The sequence below is a fragment of the Dromiciops gliroides genome, chromosome 2 (assembly GCF_019393635.1).
Source record: "Dromiciops gliroides isolate mDroGli1 chromosome 2, mDroGli1.pri, whole genome shotgun sequence".
Lineage (NCBI taxonomy): Eukaryota > Metazoa > Chordata > Mammalia > Microbiotheria > Microbiotheriidae > Dromiciops > Dromiciops gliroides.
The window spans coordinates 151784993-151812026 of NC_057862.1; the positions used below are offsets into that span (position 1 = coordinate 151784993).

At 38.9% G+C, this 27034-nt stretch overlaps 1 protein-coding gene across 1 annotated transcript in view; it reads left to right on the forward strand.

The window, feature by feature from the left end:
* Nucleotides 1-26225, forward strand: part of IQCH (IQ motif containing H) — a 176041-nt gene extending 149816 nt beyond the window's left edge. Inside the window, exon 13 of the mRNA XM_043983514.1 lies at nt 26142-26225. Coding sequence (XP_043839449.1) covers nt 26142-26225 — 84 coding nt within the window. The remainder of the gene's footprint in view (nt 1-26141) is intronic.
* The last annotated feature ends 809 nt before the right edge of the window (nt 26226-27034 follow it).

Genomic DNA, 27034 nt, shown 5'->3' on the forward strand with positions numbered 1-27034 from the left:
CCAAGCAATCAAATACTGGCCATACACATCTTGGGAGTCCAAGTCTTAGGCATTTTTTAATGGGATGCACGAGAGCAGGTAAATTGATTTCTCCCAACTGTAAAATTCTCTGATCTTTTTCTAAATCTTGGACATGTGTCAATTCCAGAGTAGCAATCATAAAGTATTAATTGTTTATATCACCTGTATGCCTACTTAGGCAGTTGACTAATAATAATAATGGCTAGCATTTTTATACTACACTTTAAAGTTTGCAAAGTGATTTTTATCTTTTATCTAATTTGACTGTCACAATAATTCCGTGAGGTAGCTATCCCCATTTTACTATTGCTATCACATATTATTACATATATTATTATTACATATTACTATCCCCATTTTACAGATGAGGAAATTGAGGCTAAAAGAAAGAGACTTTTCCAGGATCATACCACTAGTAAATATGTCTGAGGCAAGATCTAAACTCAGATCTTCCTGACATTAAGCTCAGTGTTCTATCCATCGGGCCACTTAGCTGGAAAGATACATTCCACAGAAGAGCTTCCCTATATGGCTGTCCCTCTTCCTTCTAACCTCACATGCTACATTTGGTCATGGGGACTTTTAATCAATCACTGAGCATTTATTAAGCACCTACTGTGTACTAGGCACTAGGGATACAAAGACAAAAGTAAACATTCATGCCCTCAAGGCAGGGGAGATAACATGAATATGCACACATAAACATGCACATACATATATGAAAACACATACAAAATAGATACAATGTTAACTTGGGAGAGGCAGGGAACCCTACCTGGGGAAGGTAGGGGGACCACAAAACTAGGAAAGACAGAGCAGAAAATAGAGCCTGAGCCTGAGCTGAGTCTTGAAGAAAAAAAAAGGGATTCCAGGAGGCAGGATTGGGGAGGGTGTCTGTTTCATGGGTGGGGAATAGCTAGGACAAAGGGAACAGATAGAGGAAATAGTGTGTTTAGTGTGAAGAATAGCAAAGAGGCCAGTTTAGCCAGACCATGGACTTCATGGAGGGGATCGATGTATAACAAGACTGAAAACGCAATAGGGGGTTTAGTCATGAAGAGCAAAATTCAATTAGAGGGGAAAGGGGGGTAAAGAAAGATGGCCCCATGATGAGCAAGCCCCAACTCCCCACAGAAAGTAGTTCCTGATCCCCATCTTCAGAGAGGTCCACCAGGCTGTTGGTCTTTCAGGACTAAAGAACAATGTGGAACTCAAGCTCTTGTCCTTCTGGCCATAAGCTCCACGATGGACCACTGCAATTCTGTGCTATTTCTAAAAGAATGCTGCAAACAGTGTGGTGGAATTCAGTCAGCAACCAGCACTAAATGACAATTTGCTGCTTTAAATATGTTGCTTCAGAGAAGTCTAACCAAAAGCATATGTTGTGTTTTGGATGAGAGGCATGCTCAGTGGTTTCCCCCATTGTGCCTGTTGGCTTCCTTCCTAAATACAGACAACACTGTGGAATTCAGAGAGAAAGTCTTGCACATTTTACTTTACTGTGGGCTTGCAAAAAGAAAGCACTAGGGTCTTCAATGGGCTGAAGACTCTACAGTCTTGGAAGAAAAGTGTGCCTATTCTTACTATAATCTAGTATGGAACTGAGTGTGCTCTTGATTTTTAGAAAGATAAAAGTTTTAGCATTGGTGTGGCTGGAAGAATGTGCTTATAGATATGTTTGTATTCAGAAGTACACACAGACATACACAGGTACACAGAGGTACATACTTGGGTGGACAGATATACACCAGCCTCCATTTAAAATCAAACAAGTCTTATTGGAAAACTATGTGCAGACTGGAATTTTGGTTTTAGGAAGGGGAAGTTGTCATCCTCCCTCACCTTACGATGTCCCTCTGAAGAACACAAGAAAAAGAGGAGCATAGACACAATGCTTATGAAAATACAAAGGATTTTAGACCCTATAAAGTACTTCTGACTAGGAGAGGTACTTTGCCTAAGGAGATTCAGGGCAAAAACAGAACAAAACAAAAACCCCAACTTTTTTCTCCCTGTACTCACAGGAGAGATATTGTCCCCATACCACCCCAAAGAAGGTGTCAAGAAATGATCATTTAAAGGTTAATGAGCTCCTGATCTAGTGTTCTTGTCAAGCATCCACTTTTGAGAAGGAAATTAGATATGATTAGTCCCAGAAGTACATGTTTTAAAAATGAAAAGTAATCAAGTAGCAACTTTTTTAATTAAAATTCTGTCAGAATTAGCATAAATTGTCATCCTTTTCCTATCAGTTTTTACCTAGCCATTCTTTTTGGCTTCTTCTTCCTGGGTATTCAAGGATTAGGAGCAAGGACTGTTTTGGAAAACATCTGAAAATAACCCAAGACATTCATAAGCATTTTAACAGCATATGATCTGTAATGAATGATTAAGTAAAACCTTTTGTGTTAAATTATGACGTTAATAATGATTCTGTCTCTTTTAATTTATTATGAATTCTCAAATGCTCCGGGTTTGATTTTGATAAAATGGAACAACAACAGAGTTTATGTGATGACTTTATTTTTAGAAATCCTTCTTTGAAAGAACAAATTTCCTAGATACTGCTGCTACTGTAATTATGTACAAAACCAATCACTCATTATAGTTAGGATACATTATCTTCTAGACGGATGAGGCTAAATAAGCAACACATTAATAATTCAGAGTGCAGTTCATTATGCATGCGGATGCATGCTTTGTAACCAAAATAAGCACCTCATCAGCCTCATGCCAACCCTTAAACAATAGTTCTGTGTTATTGCAGCCCCATTCAAGTTTACGCTTGTTAAACTGCTACTTGGATTATTTTATCAAACATTCATTTATTTGTGGTCCCTTACTGCAGAGAACAGATTTTGGAAGCTCCTTTTTTCAGTTAATGATTTGAGCAATGAGTGTTATTAATTCTCAGAATATTATAAACATGATTAATTCTCAGGCAGAGATTTATTACACAAGGATTTCAACTATGTCAACTTAAATACATCACTGTCAAAACAAGTATCATGGAGAAAATGAAATGCACTCTGCACTTTCAGTCCTCAAGCTCAGAAGGAAATCAATTTAAATTGTGGCTAGAGCAAAATTATATTCTCCAATGAAAAAGAGTATTTTAAACTTTTTTTTAGATTTAACTATAAGAATTCTTGTTAGATTGCGATTTTTTTTAAAAGGCTGGACTTTGACCACAAACTTTTTGTCCTTTTTAAATTTTTCCTTTCTTTTCCTGGTAAGAGTCAATCTCTGCATTTTCTAGTCATGCCTAACAGGGTTCTGTAGAAATTTAGACTGTTCAGCAATAGCTGTCACAGACTTATATGGGCAGATTTGGTGAATGCCTCAATGGTCTGATCTGAGAGGTTTCTAGCAAGACCCCCCTACTCCAAAACCAACCTTATCATTCATCTTTATTCTACTTTTTTTTGCTTCTTTCTTTTTAGCAGTGTTGTGTAATGGAAAGTACCCTAGAATTGTAAGCAGAAAAGGTCAGGGTTCAAATCCCAGCTGTGGCTCTTGCTCCCTGGGTGACAATGAACAAGTCACTTAACCTCTCATAGCCTCAATTTCCCAGTGTGTAAAATGGGGATATTAAGAATTGTCTACCCATCTCACTGGGGTATTGTGAAGAAGGCCCCATATAAATACTAAAGTATATAGAAATGTAAGATATTATTATTTAGACTTGGTGTTTTAGAATTCAATTCCCTTATTAAAATTTAAATACCCTCAGGAAGAATCACATCTTAAACTATTAGTGGCTCAGTTACCAGCTACCCACTTAGCAAATACAGGTATGGGAAACAGGAGAGGGATTTGGGGTAAGGATGTGGGTGCACCAGGAAGGACAGGAACAGGGGGCAGGGCGGGGCGGGGCGGGGTGGGGAGTGGGGAATGAAAAGGTCACGAAGACCAACATTATCTGCTCCATCACTACAGAGGGCCCTTCCAGCACAGACTACACAGAAGCAGTAGTCAGACGTGTGACCTTGGGTGAGTCTTATAACCATTTGGTCTAGGCCCTTCAGCCACAAAATACCCACAGCACATCCCGAAGGAATCATGAAGAATGATTAATGAATGCACTTTGGCATAAATGCTTTTGATGATGGAAATCACAGAAATGCTTAGTAGAAATCAGACTGGCTCTCCTGGCATGCACTCCTATTCCATTCACAAAGTGATCTTCATAGGCTATAGGTGTCTTCACTACAACAAGGACATCAAACACATAGAAAATTATACCCAGGATAAAAATCAGCCCTTTAGGACAAATTAGAATTGTGACCAGGCACATTTGGTTTAGAAATATCCTAGGAGGGTAGTAGGTAATTAGCCCAAATGTCTTGGGCAATTGACTTTAGAACCTTTATGTCAAGGGTTCTTAACTTAGGACCCAAAGATTGCCAGAGAATCCATAGATAATTACAGAGAGTCCTTGAACTTGGATGGGAAAAAAGTTAAAACTTTATTTTCACTAATCTTTTGTTTCCTTGAAATCCTATGTATATCATTTTATTCATTTAAAAACATTTTTCTGAGGCAATATCCACAGGCTTTACCAAACTGCCAAAAAGGCCCACTATATGCACACAAAAAAGCTTAAGAACCCCTGTTTCATAGGAATGATCTCCCTTGTGGGAATTATAATATGGAAAGGAAGTTCTGAAGCTTTATGGAAGTTAAAGCTCATAGAGAATCTTAAAATCATAGAATTTCAGAGCTAGATAGGATGTTGGAAATCAGTTGGTCCAACATTTCATTTAACAGAGAAAAGTGAAGACATTTGACAAGTTAGTAGCAGAACCAGGACCAAAACCCAAGAGCATTTTTAATTAAACTGTGTAGTCCAAAATACTAATCACATAAAATAGTAAATATAAATGTAGCCTCTATCAAGAACGTGAAGAACCATTATTTATCTGTTATGTGAAATAATACTCTAAAATGCAAAAAGCAAGCTCTTCCCGTTTCTTGAGAAATCTGTGGGTTTCTGTGAGGTAGGAGGATTTCTTTCCCCTGCAGTGAAGAAACAATTCTACCCATGAGCACTTTACTCTTACTTTTTCATGCATTACAGAAGAAGGTATGTGTGACCCTGGGAACTCTGCTGGGATCAGAGAAGTGACCTGAAGAAGTCCTGCCATATACTCTTCTGTGCATGCCTAAGAAAAAACATCAATGTTGACAGTGCTGTGTAGGCCACTGGCTCACAAATATTTCTAGGGAAATATGCAGGAGAGGTTTGGCAGAAGATAGAACAAGCCTTGGCACCTACAGGGAGAATTAGCTACTATATTTAATGTTAATGTGGATTCTCAACTCAACCTTAAAAATCAAGCTTAATTTTTTTCATCATTAACAAAGTGATATTGATTGCCTACTATAGAAAGAAGGTAAATTGTGCAAACCAAACAGTTAAATCCATTCCCTTTCTGGCCAAAAAGAGTTTGACTGTATTTTTGTTTTCCTTTCCAAGAAGCATGGTCCATATTTGTGAAGTCGTTGACTTTAGATGGTACAATTGTCTTTTTCATCTATGCCATCAGGTTTGATATGTCAAAAAAGTTTCCCTCTTTGTCCCAGACATTTGCTTTTAATGAAGAGACTTCTGGAATCTCAGGGTTACAGCCCTCGAGAGTCATCTAGTCTAGTCCTCTTAATTTTACGGAGGAGAAAACTGAGACCCAGGGACCTTAAAGGACTTTCCCAAGGTCATATAGGTATTAATCCTCAGAGGTGGGATTTGAACTCAGGTCCTCTAGCTCCAGAGCCAAGGCTCTTTCCATGGTATCATGATTTGAGAATTCTTTTAGAATTGAGAAACTCAGAGCTGGGAGGGACTCTAGAGATCATCAAACTTAATTCCCTCTTTTTACAGCTGAGGAAACTAAAACATAGGGAGAGAACATAGCTCACCTATAGAAAATTTGGTTAAGTGTTAAAAATGCACCACCCTCTTATCTGCTCAAGATTCCTGATGTTTTTGATATTCATATGAATTAGATGATTTCCAAGATCCCTTCTATTTCTATATCCATGGCCAGAAGAAATCATCATCCCCATGAAGCTTATCAGATATTTTACAAGGCTCTTTGCAAGGCCTTGTGCCTGATGATACACATCAGGGATGAAAATCGGTGGTTGTACTAAGAAGGCATGTTTATAGTACTTCTACACAGTGGCATGCTTTACAATGCTTATGGTGCTTTCAAGTTTCCCAAATACTCTCCTCCCAACAGCCTTGTGAGGGAGGCCTTGCAAGGATAATTATACCCCATTTCACAGAGGGGCATTAAGGGACCTGCCTGTGACCACACATAAGCTGGGCCGAGACATTGTAAACTTTGCACGTTACTCCTGACTCTAAGTCTGACATTCTTTCCCTTCCACCCCACTGCCTTTTCCTGTGCCAAAGCTCTCACCTTCATGGAACTTCTCATCTAGCTGGGGAGAAAAACAAATACATGTAAGGACAGCTAATAAGGTAGCACAAAAGAAAGCACGAGCTTGATGAAATGTGTGGTACAGACAAAAAGGGTCTCAGAGGAGACAGTACACCCTTTGGGCTGAAATGGTCTAGTGTAGATTTGCAGAGGAAGAAGGGTTTGAGCTAGGCCTTGTTAGACAGATAGGAATTAGTAAAACAGAAGAAGACAGGTCATCCAGACCAAAGGAAATGGGAATATTTGGGCACTAATTTCAGACTGCTTTCTTTCTGAAATGTAATCACTACTTGTTTTTTAGAAGCTAGAATGATGACCCTTTTTTATCAGGAAGACAACCAAGGTATCATCTCTTTTTATTCACTACACACAAGAATTACATCCAAATCATCATAAGATTTAGCTCTGGAAAGTACCTGAGAGATCATCTAATTCAACCCCTTCATTTTACAAATGAGGAAACTGAGGACCATGCTTCTTCATTCCACAGCGCAGACAAGACAGGCAGATTCTACTGACTCATCTTCTTTAGAGCTATAGTGCATTGCTTGGGAAAGATTGTGTCAGCCAAGTGACTACTTTCTTGTTTCCTTCGGCCTAGTCTCAGCTTTGTTAGTTTTTATACGATGGTGGCATAAGAGAAGTTTAGAAGACAAAAATAACCTTGGAATTATCTTGTGAATTCATGGTAATTACCACGCAATTACATGCTCAGTAACCACAATGGAATTCTAGAGTATTTACAGTTCACTTATATCTACAGATCGCTCTGGCTTCTGTGCCTTAATTTTTCAAGTAAGTGCTATGGGATAGTGTAGCCGAATGCCTAGGCCTAGTGGCCAATATACTTTGCATGCACAGATAGGCAGAGCTGGTCTTACTTTAATCCTTACTAGCTTTAGCCTACCTTAATAACCCCATTGATGGCCCTGGGTGAGTCCTAAAGAGTCAGTCTATCCCTGTACAAGAGGTTGCTCATATCCTATGTATCCTTGGAATTCCATTACAGCAAACACTTGGAAGCCCTTAAATGATTTTATCTGAACAGCAAATAAACCATAGAGGGAGAGAGGAAAGGTGTCCAGTTTAGAAAGTCACAATATGATTCCATGATATAATACTAAATAGTTTCCTTTGTTCTATAGTTTTTAAAAAATCCATTGACTAGATGCCTATCATGGTAGAATCAGCCAGAACTTGCACTCCATTGACACACAACTTTTGAGAACCTAGGGTTATCTCCATGATGAAACATTGCCAAAGGAATTTAATAGAGAATTGACAACTAGTGAAGTTGAATTACATTGGCTACACCTAGAGATATGTTTATGGTTATGAGAGGCTCAGAAGAGAACACCTCCTACCAGTATATTTATACTGGTAAGAGCCAGGCTAGCTAAAGCACACAGAGAGTTAGCTTTTATCAAAAGAACTTTTAAAAAAAGGAAAAAAATCAGAAATGGCAAAAAGAAGTGGAAATATTGCCCATGAAAAAAATTTGGAGCACTGAACTGAGTCAGGAACCCTGGCTTCTCACCTTAGCTCTACCTCTAAAAAACTGTGTGATTGTGAGAAATTCACCACCTCTTCTCTGGGCTTCAGTTTCTCCATCTATCAGATGAGAAGTCTGAAATAGCTGCTCTTTGATTCTCCTTCCATTTCTAAGTGTCCAATATTCTAAGCTGTCAAAGGGGTGTGAGAAAAGAGTAACTAATAACCTCTGTGGAGTTGGTGGGACAGAGCCAGTGTCACTGGATAGCCAGCCCCAGAGCCACTCCTTTGGTCATAGTGGAAGGAGGACGGGAGTGTTTAATATAGGAAAGTAAACCTCAGATCTTCTCAGCATTTGCTGACAGGATCCACCCCTCCTCTACCTTCCACCCATGAGCAGCTCTAGGTGCCTATTCCTTACAGCACCTCAGAGTCTCCTAAAGCACGGTCCTGGCCTGGGATTGTGATCCAACTGTTCCATACCAAAGGAATGACAATGACTGTGGCTACCCATTCTGGTCTCCAGATTTACAGTTGTTGTAAAGATCAGCATCTTAGTAACTGACCACTATGACACATTTACATTTTACTAGTTACTTTACATCTCATGCTAAAGACTGTCTGACACAGTGGATAGACCAAGTCCCCCATTGGCTCTGGAACCCTGGACAAATCACTTAACCTCTTGTGCTCTAGGCAACCCTCCACAACTATCAGTTGTAGAGAAGGTGCCAACCTGAATTGACAGAAATACTTTCCTCACCCAGAAGTTCCTTATATCAAGGAAATCACAGCCCTGGCCCCTATCCCTCTTTCAAGATAACTCAGTGAGGCAAGTAACATAACTATTATTATCCCAATTCTATAAATGAAGAAGCTGAGATCCACTGAGATTAAAGGTCACACATCTAAGTCGTCCATCTCCAAATTCAGCCTTCTTCCTACCACGACACAGCTTCCAAGAACAGCCCATGTCTGATTGCCAGAAGAAAAGAAGCCATGTCTAGCACATTGAAAGAGACTGACAGGCTGCCAGATTCCTAATATTTAATTTTGTTCATGGTTATATTTTAGATACTTTTGGCAAATATTAAAGATTGTTCAGGCCTTATGATAACTGGACTCTTTGGCAGCAAAAGCTGTTAGGGAAAGAAATGTCATAAATTCTCCATGCAGGAACACATGACAATATTGTGTTAAAATCAGATTCTCACACTTAATTACCTGGTCTTTTCCAGCTTGCTACATCCATTCGCTATGCAGTGATATCCAACAACCTGATGCACAGCAACCTCTCCCTAGTCTTCCACAGTGTTTTCCTCCAGATGTGTAAGGCCCATGGCATAGGATACAATGTGGAGGTAGGACAAGTGAAAGTAAGCCAGTAGCAGCTGGGATGGGAAATGTTACCTGCTTAAGCCAATTCAACCCATTTTATCATCCTGGGAAAACACCTCCACTGGTCTTTCATAGTTTTCATGATTTTCAGAAGTATCTATCCTTCACACTGCAGTACCTTTATTTTGGCCTCTGGGCTTGCACAACCAGCAGGGTTGTAGTTAAGTGTTCTTACTGCTATTTGCATGCACATCTAATGACGCCCATATACCTCAGCAAACCAAATATTTCAATATAATTGACTGAATTACAGAAAGAATGAATCAACCCAGACGGCTGCAGTTGGGATTAATCGTTCCAGCTATAGTGTGCAGCCCCTCTGGAATTAAAGTTTTATTCCCCAAATGATTAAACAGAAACGCTTTTCCCATGCCCAGAAGGTGCCTAAACTTAACTCTGGTTTTGTTGTTATTTTTTTTAAATCAGCTTCAAGGTTGTTCTACTCACTCTCAAAGTGAGTAGATCCTCAAAGCAGGGAAGGTATAATTTGAAGGACACTGTGAAGTTTTCTTGCCACCTCCCTCAAAACGTCATTTTCCCTATTATTTACTGATTATTGAAATCCCATAATTCCACATTTATTCTTTTGGTTCAAAAGATCTGGCCTCTGTTAAAACGTTAGGACATTTGCACACCTGGGCCCCATCAGTCATTTACACCTTAGGGTGATCTAAATTTATTGGATGTTTTCTTAAAGTTACATTTTGAAGGAAAAGAGAGGAGAAAAGATGGAGGTGGCACCTAGAGAGTGGAAGTAGGAAGGAGGTGCACCAAGGGAAGCCTATGGGTTTCAAACATAAACTTCAACTGAGTATCAATGTACCTGCCCCTGAGGCAAGTATATTAAAACAGGGTTCCCAGAGGAAAATGAGGATAAAAGAAAAAAATGGAATGGGAAAAAACAGTTGGGACAGAAGAAACAAAATTAAATAACTAGCACTGATATGATGCTTTAGTTTACAAAGCCCCTTATATATATTGTCACTTAATCCTTACAACAAACTAGTGAAGTGTAAGTACTGTTATAGATGAAGAATCTGATGCTTCAGGGAGATTATGACTTCCCTGGGCTCACACAGTAAGTCACCGAGGAAGGGATTTAAACTCAGGTCTTCTTGACTCCAAATCTGCTCTTACCCCCCTGAGCAAATTAGCTAGTTCAGAAAGAGCAAGAGAAGAAAGAGAAGAGGAAAAAATGAATAGGAGATGTGAAAATTATTAAAAGAAAGAAAGGAAATGAAAGAGCCAAAAATAAATAGAAATTTCTGAAAGGAGGTGGGGAGGGGGAACATTGAAAGAGAGATATTAAAATGGTGCTTAATAAAGATCTGGCACAAGAAATTTCCTTGTGGCTTATATGACTACTCAGAAGTCAAATGGTCCATCCATTTTCCTTAATTAGAACCTTTCCCCACTATCCCATATATTAGGTAAGTGCTTATGACTTGCTACAGTGTTATCCCTTAGGAAAACCTTTGAATTGCGGGGAGGGGGTCTACTTTAAATGAAATACTTCTTCTAGGTGTCTTTTTAGAGCCACCATCAGCTTTATTATCTTGCCCAGAGTCAGCTAGGTGCCACAGTATATAGAGAACTGGCCCTGAAGTTAGGAGGACCTGAGTTCAAATGTCACCTCAGACACTTCCTAGCTGTGTGATCCTGGGCAAGTCACTTAACCTCGATTGCCTTAAACATCCAGGAACATCTCAAGTCATCCTGATATGTATCTTGCCACTGGACCCAGATGACTCTGGAGGAGAGAGTGAGCTGGTGACCTCGCACAGCCCTCCCTCACTTAAATCCAGTTCACTGCAAGTCATGATATCACCCCAATGTCATGGACCTCTTCAAAAATGGAGGACAAACAACAATATTATCTTGCTCAAGTAACTAAACCTCTCTTGGTCTTACTACCCACCCCACAGGGTTTTTTGTGAGAATCAAATGACATTATGTATGTAAAACACTTTGTAAACTTTATTTCAATGTGAGTTAATAGTGATGCTGATGAGAAACAAGAGCAACAAAAACATGCATGTAAATGTTACTATCTACAAATTGCAAATGGAAAAAAGTAAAGTTTTAAGGAAACTAAATAATTTTCATGACATTGCTGAGTTGATATGTGGTAGAGTTGGATCTGAAAGTGTGTGTGTGTGTGTGTGTGTGTGTGTACGTGTGTGTATATTTTTTTTTTTGATGAGGCAATTGGGGTTAAGTGACTTGCCCAGGGTCACACAGCTAGTAAGTGTTAAGTGTCTGAGGCCGGATTTGAACTCAGGTACTCCTGAATCCAGGGCCGGTGCTTTATCCACTGTACCATCTAGCTGCCCCTGTGTGTACATTTTTAAACCATAATTCCACTGTAACCTCTGCTATATATGCTTTTCTTCATCCTTGGCCCCATCCTTGCCTAGGAAACCCCTCCCCACTCAGTCACTGACAATGACCAGCTTTTTACCTTCTCCAATTCAGCTTTATCATTACCAGCCTGAGCCTGAAGAAAAAGAAAGATTGCAGAGATCAAAACAGAATAGTCTAACCATGAAGAGAACCTCCCCCTATACAGGTATCAGAAAGGCTGGATACCTGGATTGTTAGAGGTTTTTGGAGATGGAGGTTTCTTTCCAGAAACACATGTGACCCAGTATCTATTGGATAGATATATACTGGGTAGGGGAAGAAAGAAAAAAAAATATTTAATGCCTGGTCCATTCAGATGCATGCAGTAAATATGATGGAAAAGGTAATTTATAATAAGTACACTAACTAGGTTCCCAAAGAAGGTATGAATGCAGATGACTCAGACCTGCAAAGACCTGACAAAGAAACTATTAAAGAAATTACAGAAAAGTCACTAATAGCCCTAGAGAAATCTGTGTCTCAAGATGGTTGGTGCAACTATGGCAGTTATAATTGCCAATAAACTTGCCCTAGCTTGGTACATCTAGTATGCACCATATCAGCAAGGAGTGGCTTTCAACCCTGTAGCTAAGGAATGAATTATTCAGATAGTAGAAATATAAAAAAATCCACAGATTCAAAATTAATAAGAAGTAGCCAAGTTGTTGGCCATCTGTGTTAACTTAAGAGGACTTAAATGAAAGGGTACAATTAAGTGATACCAGAAATGAATACAGAAATGGTCAGAGTCCATTTTCTTTATATGAGATCATTTCCAGTGCTTATAATGTGGTCACATTCTTTTGAAGAAACATCAAATGATTTTTTTCCTTTCCAAAGCTGCAATCAAAGAGCAATAGGAACTTACAATTGATGTATTTTCTCTTGGAAAGTGAATTCATTGAGATTGGGTTCAGCCCTGGTAAATTTTCATTTCTACCAACTAGATTGAAGCTACTGCAATCCTCCCACTGATCCTTAAACTAAATGAACCCTATAATGGCTGCCAGGTAATGAAAAGCATCATGTTGGTGTGTGTTGTGTTATATGAATAGATAGATGAATGCTATACATAAATGTGTGTGTGTGTGTGTGTGCACGCGCGTGTGTGTGTGTACCAATGACTTGTGGGGCCAGGGTTATACTTGTCTATGTAGGAAAAGTCATAGTCCCCTATGTGATTGATTTGATGGGTCTTCCCTGCCCTCCTAAATGTGTCTCTCCCCCACCAGCTGTCATCATGCAGCTGTGTTGGAGTAACATTAACAGAGTCGAGGAATTGATTCAAATCCCAACACTGCTTAATACCTGTGTAATGTCCTGTGTTATTTGGGGAAGTCACTTACTTTCCCTTGACCTTCCATTTCCTCACCTGTCAAACGAGAGCTTTTAGCTCTGAGGTTTCATATTGCTCTAGATCCTGTATTTCTTTGCCTGAAGTTTCTGAATGAGTTAGAACATTCAAGGCATGGCAGAGGTACAGAGAAGACTACATTTCCCAAAATATCAGACCCAAGGCGGAAACACTCATTGAGAAAACCAGGAATTCCTTTTCCATTAGACCATGTCTGGCCACAGAGCAGGTTGTCTGATGTATGAGTAAAGGTGATCTCTGTCAAGTTCATGATGATATAGGGAAATTAAAGTGTCTATGAACTCAGGATTTCATTAGCATCTTTGATACCTCAAAGAGCCAAGAATATGAGTTATTCTGGCTGTGGAAAATATTACAACTATGACTGCAAGCAGCAAGTAGCACCTAGGATAAGTCAAGTTAGGAGCTATACTGGAGACACAGACCAAGAAGCAGGCAAGCAACCAAATATGGACTTCGCACTTCAATGAAATCTTCATCTTCATCCCTGAGACCCATCCTGGTGTACAAGTATCTTGCTAAGACTTTTCCTATGTGGGGGCAGCTAGGTGGTGCAGTGGATAAAGCACCAGCCTTGGATTCAGGAAGACCTGAGTTCAAATGTGACCTCAAACACTTGACACTAGCTGTGTGACCCTGGGCAAGTTACTTAACCCTCATTGCCCTGCAAAATTTTTTTAAAAATTTAAAAATTAAAAAAAAAAGACTTTACCTATGTCATCCCTATCAGAGCTATAAATTATGGCAGCACAAGTTACAAATTACTCTGAAGGAAAGGGGGAATCAAACTATTCTTTCAGAGTGTGAATGAGATTGTTTGGTTTTTTTGCTTTACTGTTCATTTCTGTACAGATTAAATGTTTTATTGTTTCAGTGCTGTTCCTTGCCTGGATCTATTAGCATAGCAAGTAACTGAAAAACTAGACCTGAATTAGCTAAGTTCCCAGTTTTCTAATTGGATAGGGGGAAAGCAAGCCAGATAAGCAAATTTACCATTTTTAAATCACCAGGGAACAAACAGTCCTCAAAAGAAAAATTGCATGCTGTTTAGAATCATATGGAAGAGTGCTTCGAGTCACTAATAATTAGAGAAATACAAATCAAAACAGCTCTTAGGTTTTACCTCACACCTAGCAAATTAGCCAAGATTACAAAAGATGTAAATAGTTAATGTGGAGAGGCTATGGAAAGACAATTACACTAATGTGCTGTTGGTGAAATAGCAAATTGGTACAATCATACTGGAAAACACTGGAATTATTCTAAAAAAGTGACCAAAATGTCCATACCCAGAGTTCCCACTGCTGGCATATACCCCAAGGAGGTCCAAGATAGATAGAAGGACTCATATCCACCAAAATATTCACAACTGTAATTTTGTAGTAGCAAAGAACTAGAAACAAATGGATGTTTATTGATTGTAGATGTGCTAAACAAATTGTGGTACATGAATATTAATGGAATATTACTGTACCAACAACAAATATGAAGAATTCAAAGAAGCTTGGGGATACTTACATAAACTGTAGCAAAGTAAGCAGAATCAAAAAAACAATACACAGAGTGGCTACGACAATGTAAATGGAAAGAATAAAAGGATGAAACTGAATGTTGTGTGATTACGATAATCAAGAAGCTTGGCCTTAGGGAGAACTGAAAAAATGTACCTCCCTCCTTTCTTTGCAGTGGTGGGGGACTATGGGTGTGGAATATTAAATATACTGTCACATTGTTGATATAGTAGATGGTTTTTATGAGCTGGGTTCTTTCTCTTTTTAAAAATTCTTTGTTACAAGAGATGACTCATTCATTCCCTTTTAGGGACGGACATATTCAGAAATAAAAGTAATGTAAAAACGGGGCAGCTAGATGGTGCAGTGGTTAAAGCACCGGCCCTGGATTCAGAAGGACCTGAGTTCAAATCCAACCTCAGACACTTGACACTTACTAGCTGTGTGACCCTGGGCAAGTCACTTAACCCCCATTGCCTAAAAAAAAAAATTAATGTTAAAAAGTAATGTAAAAACATAAGATATCAAAATTTTCAAAAACTTAAAAATCCATATGGTTTGTTCCTAAGTACACAAGAGTCCACAGCTGATTAGACCTGTAATCTACCTGGAGTTTGTCCAGAGTTGAGACTGATGTTTTAGGTCAAGGTTTTACTGTATAGCTTAACTCTCCTTCCAACATGTAAGCTCCTTGAGATATGGCTGTTTCCTTTGTATCTTTTTACCCTCAGCACCAAGCACAATGCCTAGCACATCATAAGCATTTAATAAATGGTTGATAATTGAAAATTACCTGTACTAGCACTGCAGGAATCCAAACTGACTTCACTTCTATTTATGTCAGAATTACTAGATTGACAGACTATGGAATAGTATAAATGTCGTTTAAACTAGATTTTAGCAAATGATTTGTCTATGTTGTTCCAGCTGCTATTGTGAAAAAGAAGCAGAGACATTGTCTAGAGTAGAAATTTCCAACTTTTTGATTGCATACCCTCATCAGTTACAAAAAAAATTAGGCACACCCCTCTATATGTATACTTGCCTATTTCCTAGTTATATTCATATATTACTGTACTAAAATTTACACAAAAAGAGACATTTTTAAAGGATGAGATAAAGATGAAATAATCCTTTTCAATAGGGAGCCACTGGACTTTTTGAGCAGGGGAGAGACTGGTTTAGGAAAACCACTTTGACAGTTATATGGAGGATGGATTTGAGAGAAGGGTAGAATTAAGTACAAGGAGAACAATTAGATTATTGCAATAGTTCAGGCATGAAAAGTGAGTAGTTGAAAATGACACCAAGATTACAAACTTGGGTCACTGGAAAGATAGTGGTGCCCCCAACAGAAATAGGGAAATTTGGAAAAAGGATGGGTTTGGGAGGGAAAATAATGTAATAAAATCTGTGATACATATTTTTAATCTCTTCAACTCATTCAGTCCCACCCAAAATGAAGAGGGAAGGGGGAGCAGAAGAGAGATATGACTCTTAATTACCCAGTCACTTCCCAGAGCCAAAGTCCACCCTCCCAAGCCTATCTTCATTTGCCATGAGGTGATCTGAGGGAAAGGGGATGAGTATGTTAGGCAGATGAGAGGTGGGTTCCAATGATAACTGTGCAACTGCAGCTGTGTGTTCCTGGGTAGATGTTCATTTAAAAACTGCCCTAAGGGCAAGACGCATGGTGTAAAAGCAGGGCTATTGGGAACAAATTGTGTAGTAGAGGGAAGGGGTAGAGTAGACGAATGTTGGGGGATAAGAATAGGTGTGACTTTGTTGGAAATAAACTCTGTAATTGGTTAACAGGAGAAGACTTGGGAGTGATGCATCTTTTTTCTGTCATTATTTGCTCATACATACCTTTGGGTCAGGCCATACTCCTTTGAGATTAGAACCTAGCCTAAACTTTGGAGACAACTGGTCTAGATGACAGGGCAAGTGGATTCTGAACTGACTGGATGGCCAGCCTCAAAGAGGAATGGCCATTAATGGCTTGATGTCAACTAGGGAGCACTTTTCTAATTGAGTATTTCCAGGGTGCTATGCTTTACCCTGTGTTGTTATCAATGATTTGGATATAAATGGAATATTTATCAAATGTGCAAATAACACAAAGCTAGAAGGGAGAGTTATCATATTGGACATCAGAGATAAGACCTCGAACTTTAATGGACTAAAACATTGGGTAGACTATAACAAGATAAAATCAAAGGTTATAAATTTAAAGTCTCATTGGTATCTAGACAGCAATTTACTTGAAAAATATCTCAGGATTTTAGTGTACCACAAATTCAATGAATTTATGTTGTGATATGATGGCCAAAAAGTATATGCCTTCCTGAATATCATATCCCAAGCCCTGCAATACTTTAATGTTGAAGCTGCCAGGTCCTATGCAATCCTGACTGTGGCTCCATGATATTTAAATGGTTTCTTTCTGGCTGCTTGGAGTATTTTCTCCTTCACCTGATAACTCTGGAGTTTGGCTACAATATTCCTCAAAGTTTTCCTTTTGGGGTCTCTTTCAGGAGGTGATCAGTGGATTCTTTCAATGATTATTTTATCCTATGATTGTACAATTGGGCAGTTTTCCTTGATAATTTCCTGGAATACGGTGTCTAGACTCTTTTCCTGATCATGGCTTTCAGGTAGTCCAATAATTCTCAGATTCTCTCTCCTGGATCTATTTTCCAGGTCAGTTGTTTTTCCAATGAGGTATTTCACATTTTCTTCTTTTTTTTAGTCTTTTGATTCTTAGTGTCTCATGGAGTCATCAGCTTCCATCTGCCCAATTTTAATTTTTAAGGCATCATTTTCCTCAGTAAGCTTTTGTACCTCTTTCCATTTGGCCAATTTTTTCTCCCATTTGGCCATTTTTTTCTCTCATTTGACCATTTGTATTTTTTAAGGAACGGTTTTCATCAGTCAATTTTTGTGCTTCTTTTTGCAGTGTAACTCTCATTTCTTTTTTCCTTTTTTTCTTCTACCTCTCTCATTTGGTTTCTAAAAGACTTTTTGAGCTCTTCAAAGAAGGTTTTTTGGTCTTGAGACAAGATCATCTTCCCACTTGAGTCTTCACTTGTAGGCATTTTGACAAACTCATCTGAGTTTGAGTTTTGGTCTTCCCTTTCACCATAGAAGCTGTCAATGGTAAAGGTCTTTTTTTGTTTTTTGCTTATGTTGTAGCCTATTTTTAAACTTATAAAGTTGAAGTCTGCTCCTGGGGCACAGGGGTCACTGTTGCAAGCTTCTTACTGCTCTCAGCTGCCCCACTCTCAGCTATGTTGAGTTGCAGCAGTGTTGAGCTGACCACTGAACTGAGCTGTGCTGAGCTGCCCTCCCCTTTCACCCAGGTGATACAGACCTTTCCTGAAGTCTTCTAAATTAACTCAAATAGGAGGATTGTGTCTCTGTCTTTTTGTAGGTTCTGTAGTTCAAGAATCTGTTTAGTGGCTTGATTTAATGTTGTTTTTGAGGGAAACATGGGAAAGCTCAGGCAACTTCCTGGTTTCTCTCTGCCATCTTGGCTCCACCCCTGGAATGCAGATGGCCAAAAAGTCTAATGAGATCTTAGATGGCATTAAGACAGGATTAGGAAAGTGATGGTCCCACTGTGTACCTGCCTTTGATTAGGGATTTGCAGTTTTGGGCACCATATTAATAAGATAGAATATGTGGAGAGAAAAACAATTAAAATAGTGAAGGCCCTCAAGATCAAACAAGATAAGGACTAAATGAAGGATTTGGGGATGTTTCAACTGGAGTAGAGAAAGGACACATGGTAGCTGTCTCCAAGTATTTGAAAGAGCTGTCATGTGCAAGGGAATGTGATCTTAGAGGACAGAATAAGGAATGATGGGTGGAAGTTGCAAAAAGGCAAATTCAGACTTGATATAAGGAAAAACAAAGCATTCAAATAAGGGGAAATTCCCAACAGGTAGGGCTATCCAAAATTGGAATTGGGTGCCTAGATAGGTAGTTAGTTCCCCTTCTCTGAGAACCTGGGAACAAAGGCTAAGTGAACACTTGTCTGTTGTATAGAAAGGATTCAGGTATAGTCTGAACTAGATGTCATTGGGGGTCCCTTACAACTCTGAGAATCTGTGATTCTGTAATTTTAAGAGTAAACTCTTCAAGAAGGTCCTTGACTTGTCAGACATTAAAAAATCTTGTACTTTGCTATACTCTGGAAGAGAGAATGAGGCTGATGACTTTATGCAACAATGTCTCACTTAAATCCAATTCACATACAAGTCAAGACAACAATCCATGATGTCATTGGTCCTCTTAGAAAATGAAGGACCACCACAAACAATAACCATTCACAATCATACCTAAAGCCAGAGTATTTTGATTGCACATTGCTAGACATTCTGGGGAACCTGAACTCTGGACAAGAGGTTCAATGGAACTAGAATATGGTCCTTCTAATGCTTTTATTTAATTCTGCTAAGAATGATGTAATAAAACAACCATAAGATAGTGGATTGGTTGTGAACTACTCCATACCAAATAGTTGAAAGATTAGCTATCAGTCTGTGAAATAGTCTTAAAGAATTATTAAGGACCTACTAAAATGGTATATTTTAATTACCCAGTCACCATATGGGGATCTTTGGACTCCCTGGTAAGTTGGAAGAGAGAAATAAGAGAAAATCAAGGATGCAGGTTCCAAAAGATGGTCTTCAAATAGTTGCAGATCAGCAGGTGGTATTAGATGATGCTCTATATTTGAAAGATATGGGTCAAGTTTTAGATGAAAAGGAAAGTCTATATTGGCACCCTGTTAGTGCTTATGGAAATTTGTCAAGACTTCCTTGGCATGAAATTCTGCCCAGGCAGAAGTAGGGAGAACAAATGCAGAAGCTATTTCTTTTTCTGACTAATTAATGTTCCATGTGTAGAGGCTCCAAGAGAAGAGAGGCCACCTATTGTCTGATTTATTGGGGTCTGGAGACATCACCATTCATCCTGAGTTATCTCCTGGACCAAAATTAGGACTATAGGCCAATAAGTCTGAAGCTACTGACCCACCCACAAGGGGTCAGAAGTGAAAGCTGGTGATTTCAAAAATTTGAGGCTTATATGACTTGACTGATGAATGGCAATCTTAAGGTGATATCAGGCAAGATTAGGTGTACTCATTGGTGACATAATTATATATACATACATTATGCTAGAAGTAATCCTAATATGATGCTATGTATAATATATCTACATGTACTCTATGTGTTATATATATATAATGTAAAAATCATGTATGATTGATTTCTTTGTGGCTTCTTTATTTAGAACTTGTAACAATGTAACTCAATAGTTTTGTGTTGTTTTGACCATTTGTACTCAGTATAATTTTCAAGGAATGAATTTTTTTGGTTTTTTGACTACAGGGAGGATATAATAGACATGGCTAAGAGAAGAAAAGAGTATCTAGGTGTCAAAGTGGATGGAGTGCTAGGCCTGGAGTCAGGAAGACTCATCTTCCTGAGTTCAAATCTGGCCTCAGATACTTACTAGCTATGTGACCCTGGGGAAGTTACTTCATCCTGTTTGCCTCAGTTTCCTCCTCTGTAAATTGAGCTGGAGAAGGAAATGGCAAACCAGTCCAGTACCTTTACCAAGAAAACCCCAAATGGGGTCATGAAGAGTTGGACACAAGGGAAAATGACTAAACAACATCAAAAGGGAAGAAAGGAATTATATTTCCCACAATGCTGGACTAAGAATAAGAATACTCATTGGAAGAAGGACTTTACTCCTGTGAAGGCATTTGGGCCTACAAGACAGGCTGATTTACATCAGGAGGATTGACAGAGGGAAGTCATGAGTTGAAGGAGTGATATTGGCCTCTGCTAGGTTTGTGACCATGTGAGGCAGTGACAACATCTAGGAATCAGTCCTAGAGTATCCCTAAGGTCTCACAGAAAGAAAAGATGTGGCAGCCAGGCTAAGGAAAAGTTGGCAAACTGACCCTGAACAGGAACAAGAAGTAATGACTCAGGAAAGCTACAATGGGAGTTGTATTGGAAATACTGATGACAGAGAAGTAGGCTATCAATTCAGACTTGGTCCATCACTGAATTCTTTATTTTCAGCCCTGAAGCCCATCCAGGAGAATAATCCGATATGAAGATTCTGCTTCTGCCTTCCCTATGAGAGCCAGGAGCTTTGGTAGAGTTCAAGTTCCAAAACATTCTGAAGACAAAGAGAAATAAAACTAGACCCTTCCTAGACAGTGAACAAGATGGTTTTCTGTTGCTTTGCTATTCATGTCTGTTCCAATTAAAAGTATGACTACTTCAGTGCTCTTCTTTTCCCGAATCCATTAGCATGGTAAACAAATTCTTTAAACTTAACTTGAGAAGTTGCCTGTTTTCTAATTGAGTAGAGGTAAAGCAAACTATATAGGTAAAAAGCTTTTTAAAATATCCACAATTTGGATCTAAATCTGTTGGGATCCACAATTGGTTGGATTCACTGGCTACAAGAAATTCATTCCCTTGGAGGAAAGGGAAAAACGAGCATTTATTAAATTTCCACTATGTGCTAAGCACTTTACAATTATTCCCTCATTTGAACCTCACAACAACCCTGGGAGATAGGAGCTCTTATTATCCCCATTTTACACTTGAGGAAACTGAGGCAGACAGAAATTAAATGACTTGCTCAAGATCACATAGCTAGTAAGTATCTGAAGCTGAATCTGAATGATAGAGGTCTTCTTGACTCCAGGCCCAGCATTCTATCTACTATACCACCTAGCTGCCTCATAGCCTTAGCTTTGGGGCTAGAATATTGCCACTTTACAAGAGTCTTCTGTGTAAATGTGAATACCCTATACACAGGTAAGGCAATAAGTCATTGTCACTTTAACTGCTATTAGTTTATCATATTGCTAAAGAAAATGGTGCACAGGAGAGATTCACGTAGTGTGAGGTCAGGGTAAGAGAAGAGAAAAACTAAGGTCATGGGAAGCTGCTAGAGAAGACAATCCTGGGCAAGATACCATGGGAAGGGACTCTGGCAGCCAGGAAATGGCATGTGGGTCCTGGGTGCTTGGGAAGGAATTTTAGATGAAAACATATCCATCTTTGCTTTATTATTTTGCATGACTTAGTCTTATCTGAGCTTAATATGTAAACTCATTTTTAAAAATGGAAAATGAAATCTTGAAAGAAAACTTTGAATAAGCCATTCACTTGTATTAACTACATTTAGCTTGATGATAAGAAAAAAAATCTGGCCTCATTTCTTGGAGGGCTCTAAATGGTCCATAATTTCATGAGAACACTTCAGGGATGGTTTGTCTATATAAAAACACGTACAGCACTTGATTATAGGTGATGCTCCTAACACATCTGGTCAGTCCAGAGCCAGATCTGACAACATTCATCAGTTATAAGGGAAGATGTAACCTGTGTGTCAATGAAGAAATCCTGAAATACGAAGCTCTCACTGAAAGTGATTTGTTGCAATTCAATTCCACAGACATTTATTAAGTACTTGCTATGTGCAAGACAGTATGTAATTAGATGTGTTAGTAATTAGAAGCATAGAATCATAGAATTGGAAGGGACCTTAAAGGTCATTTCATCCAACCTGCCACCTAACTCAGGGATTCCTTCCTCAGCATCTCAGATGCTGTCTCTTCTTTAATGCTTCTGGGGGGAGATAGATTATTACTACCAGGAGGCAATCCATTCTGTTCTTGGATCATGCTAATATTATAATGTTGTTTATAATGAACCTCTTTATAACTTCAGCTGATTGGTCTTAGATCTGCTTTCTGGAGCTACACACACACACACACACACACACACACACACACACACACATAAATTTTCTCCCTCCTTCATTTGACAGTTATCTCTTAATTTCATGCTTTGATTTGTACTAAGTTGTATGTTTCCTTTAAGAAAAATAAGATATTTCTTCTCCAATTTTGCAGGAAAAACAAGGAACCGTTTTTTTATTATTTGAAACTCAGAAGAGATATAGATTGGGAGTATTGTGAGTATGAAATACTTGAGTACAGTTAAACAAAGAAATAGGCTGTTGCAACTGCAAGCAATTCTGCTTTTATGTATTTTAATCAAAGTGCTGATTTATTGAAAGACCATTTAATTTTGTTTAGAAAAACAGATGGTATTACACAAAGTGGCCCTTCAACACACTGTTTTTTAAAAATATGATTGATTTATTGCCAAAAGGTTAGTTGTAACAGCTATCTACACAAGCACATGAGCATACATACACACAAACACATGTGTGTTACATATGCCCAATGCCTACACTGCTGCCAGCATCCATTTCTGAAGGTAGGAAGCTGGGAATAAGCTCAGCTGGGATGGTCCAAATAAGCAGTACTAAGCATTTGACCACAGCTTTCCCAGTATCATTGTGGGACATTTGCAGACTCTGGTGCAGCAAGAGCCCCAACACCAGGCTGACACGTTTCCATGAGCACTCACATGTCCCACAATTAGAGCACAAGGCCAGACAAACACCACAACTGGTTTTTTACTTTCACCCCATCACCTACAGCAGTACAGGTCAATTTCCAAATGCAGCAATCACCTTTGTACCTCGGCATACCCCTAAATAGTTCAGCAAAAGTATTTCTCTACTCATCTCAGCTGTTCTCTGAAACAGTGAAGACATCAAAGGAATAAGAGCCTGCTCTGCTTTATACACATCACTTACCTACCCTTCTTTCTGCCCTGTCCAGGTCCCACTGTGGCTCCATTTCCCTGTACACCGACAGGGAAAGAGGAGGGCTGGGGGTGTGACCCATAGATTCATTCATTCATCAGCTATTTGCAGGGCACTATATGCAAGACACTGGGATAGATACAAGGATGAATAAAGTAAAGCCCTTTGCCTCAAATTGCTTATAATCTACTAATATTACAAGTACACAACTAACCATAATACAAGATGGATTGTATATCACAAGAAAGGCTTGACATGTAGGGTTCATATGTAGAAGAGATACAGTTGAGAAGACTCAAGGAAGGTTCCACGAAGAAGACAGCACTTGAGTGAGTCTTGAAGGATAGATAGAATTCTGACAAATAAAGATGGGGGTAGGAGAGGTAGAAGGCAACTGTGACAGAGTGATGGTAGGAAGCACTCCATCATGTTGGGCAAAGGACACAGCATGAGGAAAAGCATGCAAGTCCAAATGCTAACATGCTCATCATCTTGCCAAGGTTGACTATAATGTCAGGAATGTGTGAGGAAATGTGAGAAATAAGGTTAAAAACATGGGTTGGGGTGGGGGGAAGAAAAGGAAAAACCTTAGATTAGTTGAAAGAGAGCTAGAGATTCCCTGTTCAAGTGGGAAGCCCTCTCACTGGACTGCTCAGAAAGGAGCTCTAGAAGTCAAGATGTCCCATGAAATGGGAGGGGCCCCTGTCCCATTTTTTTTAATCCAGTTAGTGACATCAGTCAGTCTTCTATGGTGTTCCTTGGGGCTTCCTCCTACAGATTTGCATGTAAACACCTATATATCTGATGTCACCTCTCTCATTAGTATGTAAGTTCCTCAAAGACAGAGACCAATGTTGCACTTTTGCCTTTCTTTGTATCCCTGGTGCCCTGCACATAGTAAGTACTTAAATGATTGGCTGATCAGCTGATTCTGACAAAACTCTATGGTTTTCTTTTCAAGTTTCCTAAGTATAAAACACCCCTGGCTGCCTAAGGCTGAACAGGAGGTCTGATGATGATAGGATAGTAGGTTGTTAGATAATGGGGAAAGTCATTTGTAAGGGGACCTTGGATGGAGGACTGGTGTCCAGGACAGTGTTCTCATGATCAAAGTTGGTGGCACTCTGCTATTTGCACCACTACTCTCTACATCTTCATGACTCTTCATAAAGACATGGGTTCAAAAGCTCAATCATGTAAGGACAGGCTCGAGAGACAAGGATAGAAACTAATTTCCACAGAGGCAGGGAGAGGGTTAGAAGAGAAAAGGACCTAAAGGCTTCCATTGACTGCAAGCTCAGGATGATGCCCTGTGGCGGGGCAGCTAATTCAATTCCACCAAAAGGTATTAAAGACCAAAACTGAGCTGCATTGTGCCTGCCTGGGGGAGATGCAAAGTTAGACTACATTAATGCAAATAAAGGATCCACGGCAAGGGCAATGTTAGCCTAGTTGCTTTGACAGGATAACATCTTCAATATTGTCTATACTTTGGGGTGCCATATTTTAGAAGAGACATTGAACTCAAAACTAAGGCATAGGAGGATCAATTGAAAGAACAAAGGAGTTTTGGCCTTGGAAAAAGAAGGGGAAGACAGGTCATGATAGCTGCTTTTAAATGTTTAAAGTCTTTTCATGTGGAAGAGAGGTTAGAGTAGTTCCCCTTTTCCCCATAGGGCAGAATCCAGGCCAGTGTGTGGAATTTAATGGAAAGCAAATTTCTGCTCAAATATAAGGTGAAAAAACTTCCTACCAATCAGTTATCTAAAAATGAAACAGACTCTCTTGGACAGAAGCAAATTCCCCATCACTAGAAATCTTGAAGGAGAAACTTGTCAGGGATCTTGAAGAGGTTAGACTTTTGCTAAGGTTAGACTTTGAGGTACCTTCCAACTTTTCACTTCTATGATTTTATGACATAGAGAAGGGACAAAAGGCCTTAACTTTCAAAAAAAATTTCAGAGGAGTTAATTCAAAACACAGGGATGCAACCAGTAAAATAGTAACATAACTGAGCCTATTTCCTCTCTGAAAAAAATCAGGAAATTATACTTCCACTACCTTCCTTACAGGGTTGTTGTGAGAAAAGTACCATATGTATGTATGTATGTATGTATGTATGTATATGAGTTGTTATCATCATTATTATAGAAGCAGAATCTTAAAGCAGAAAGAGACTTGAAAGGTCATATTATGATTATTGTGCCTACAGCTGAGGTATGAAGAGTGCATGGAAAGGCTTGTTGCAAACATAGTAAATTAATGGAGTATTTCCCTCTGTAGCACAGGTAGATACCAACCTATGAATATGTAGACCACCGATGAGCAATACCATAATTCAATTTGTGGAAGCAAGGACAAGGCAAAAGTCTCTATAATACCGAGGTTCTGATGTATCTGTATTCAAGAGAATTATGTCAGGCATGAATTATGCTCATGTGCATAGCAACAGTTCTGTTAAACTAATTTAAACATTAAAAACATATGAGCTCATACCACTGTCCTAGCTCAGTGGTAGCCTTTTGCTTGGAATAACTGAACCTATTGCTATCTTCTGCTAAGTTGATTAATAAAAAATATTTATTACACAAATCCTTTTTGTTGACAAGTTAAAATGGGGCCTCATCTTTCATATCTCCCTGAAGATTGCCACCTTGTGAGATTGAAAATACTCATTAAATTCCATCACCAGACAGGCACAAATGAGAGGGTGATTGTTTTTAAGCATGTGAGGGGAATCATTGGTAAACTCATTTGTTTGGATATCATTAACAGAACAATCGGAGAGGATCTCCAGGGGGTCCTCATGACCTTTGCTCACAATCTCTTCATCATCCATCAAGAAATATCATCACCTAATATGCAAGGCGAGACCAATTTTAAGGTGAGGTGTTAATTAACTAACGATCCTGGTTAATTTCTGTACAAGGGCTGAAAATACCTCATGCTGTATTGTAAACAAGTGCTAAACCATCCTTTTTTATTGTTAGCAGTACATATTTTACAATGTGGAGGGTCAATACTGTAAGGTTCCCACTGAACCTGTTAGTTAAATTTAATAGTTTGAAACTTTTCCTTTGAAATCTAGTAGACTTACTTTAAGTTAATGCTTTTTCCAAACCTACATTTCCACATTTCAAAAGTGAGAGAGTCTGCTAGGATGTCATAATGAGGCCAGAAGACTGTCACAATCAGAATCACAAACTAAAAATTTCCTTTAAATAATATTACAGACTGATTGGTTATTTCCTAGAGAATTGAGTCACAGAGACTCAATGAAGTTATAAGAAGATAGGTTTAACTTTTATGTGCCTCAGTTTCCTTAAGTGTTAAATGATCTCTAAGGCTCCTTCTAGCTTTAAACCTTGCTAATTTAATGATGACAGTGATTTAGGTATCCTAACTTGGATCACTGGAACACCATTACTATATTTTGTGTCGTTTGCTCTGGCCTAGTTTTATCTAATTACATTAGCTATTTCATTTCTGACCTCCTGAGGCCTGTGAGTAGTTTCAAAAATGTCGACAAAGTTCAGGACAGGATTACCAATTGGAGATCTTAAACATTCAGAGAACAGAAACAAGGACTGTATCAAAGATGGTTGTAATCCTAGCTAAACAAAAAATGCATAACTCCAGTTCATCATTAACCAACCAGTCATGACTTA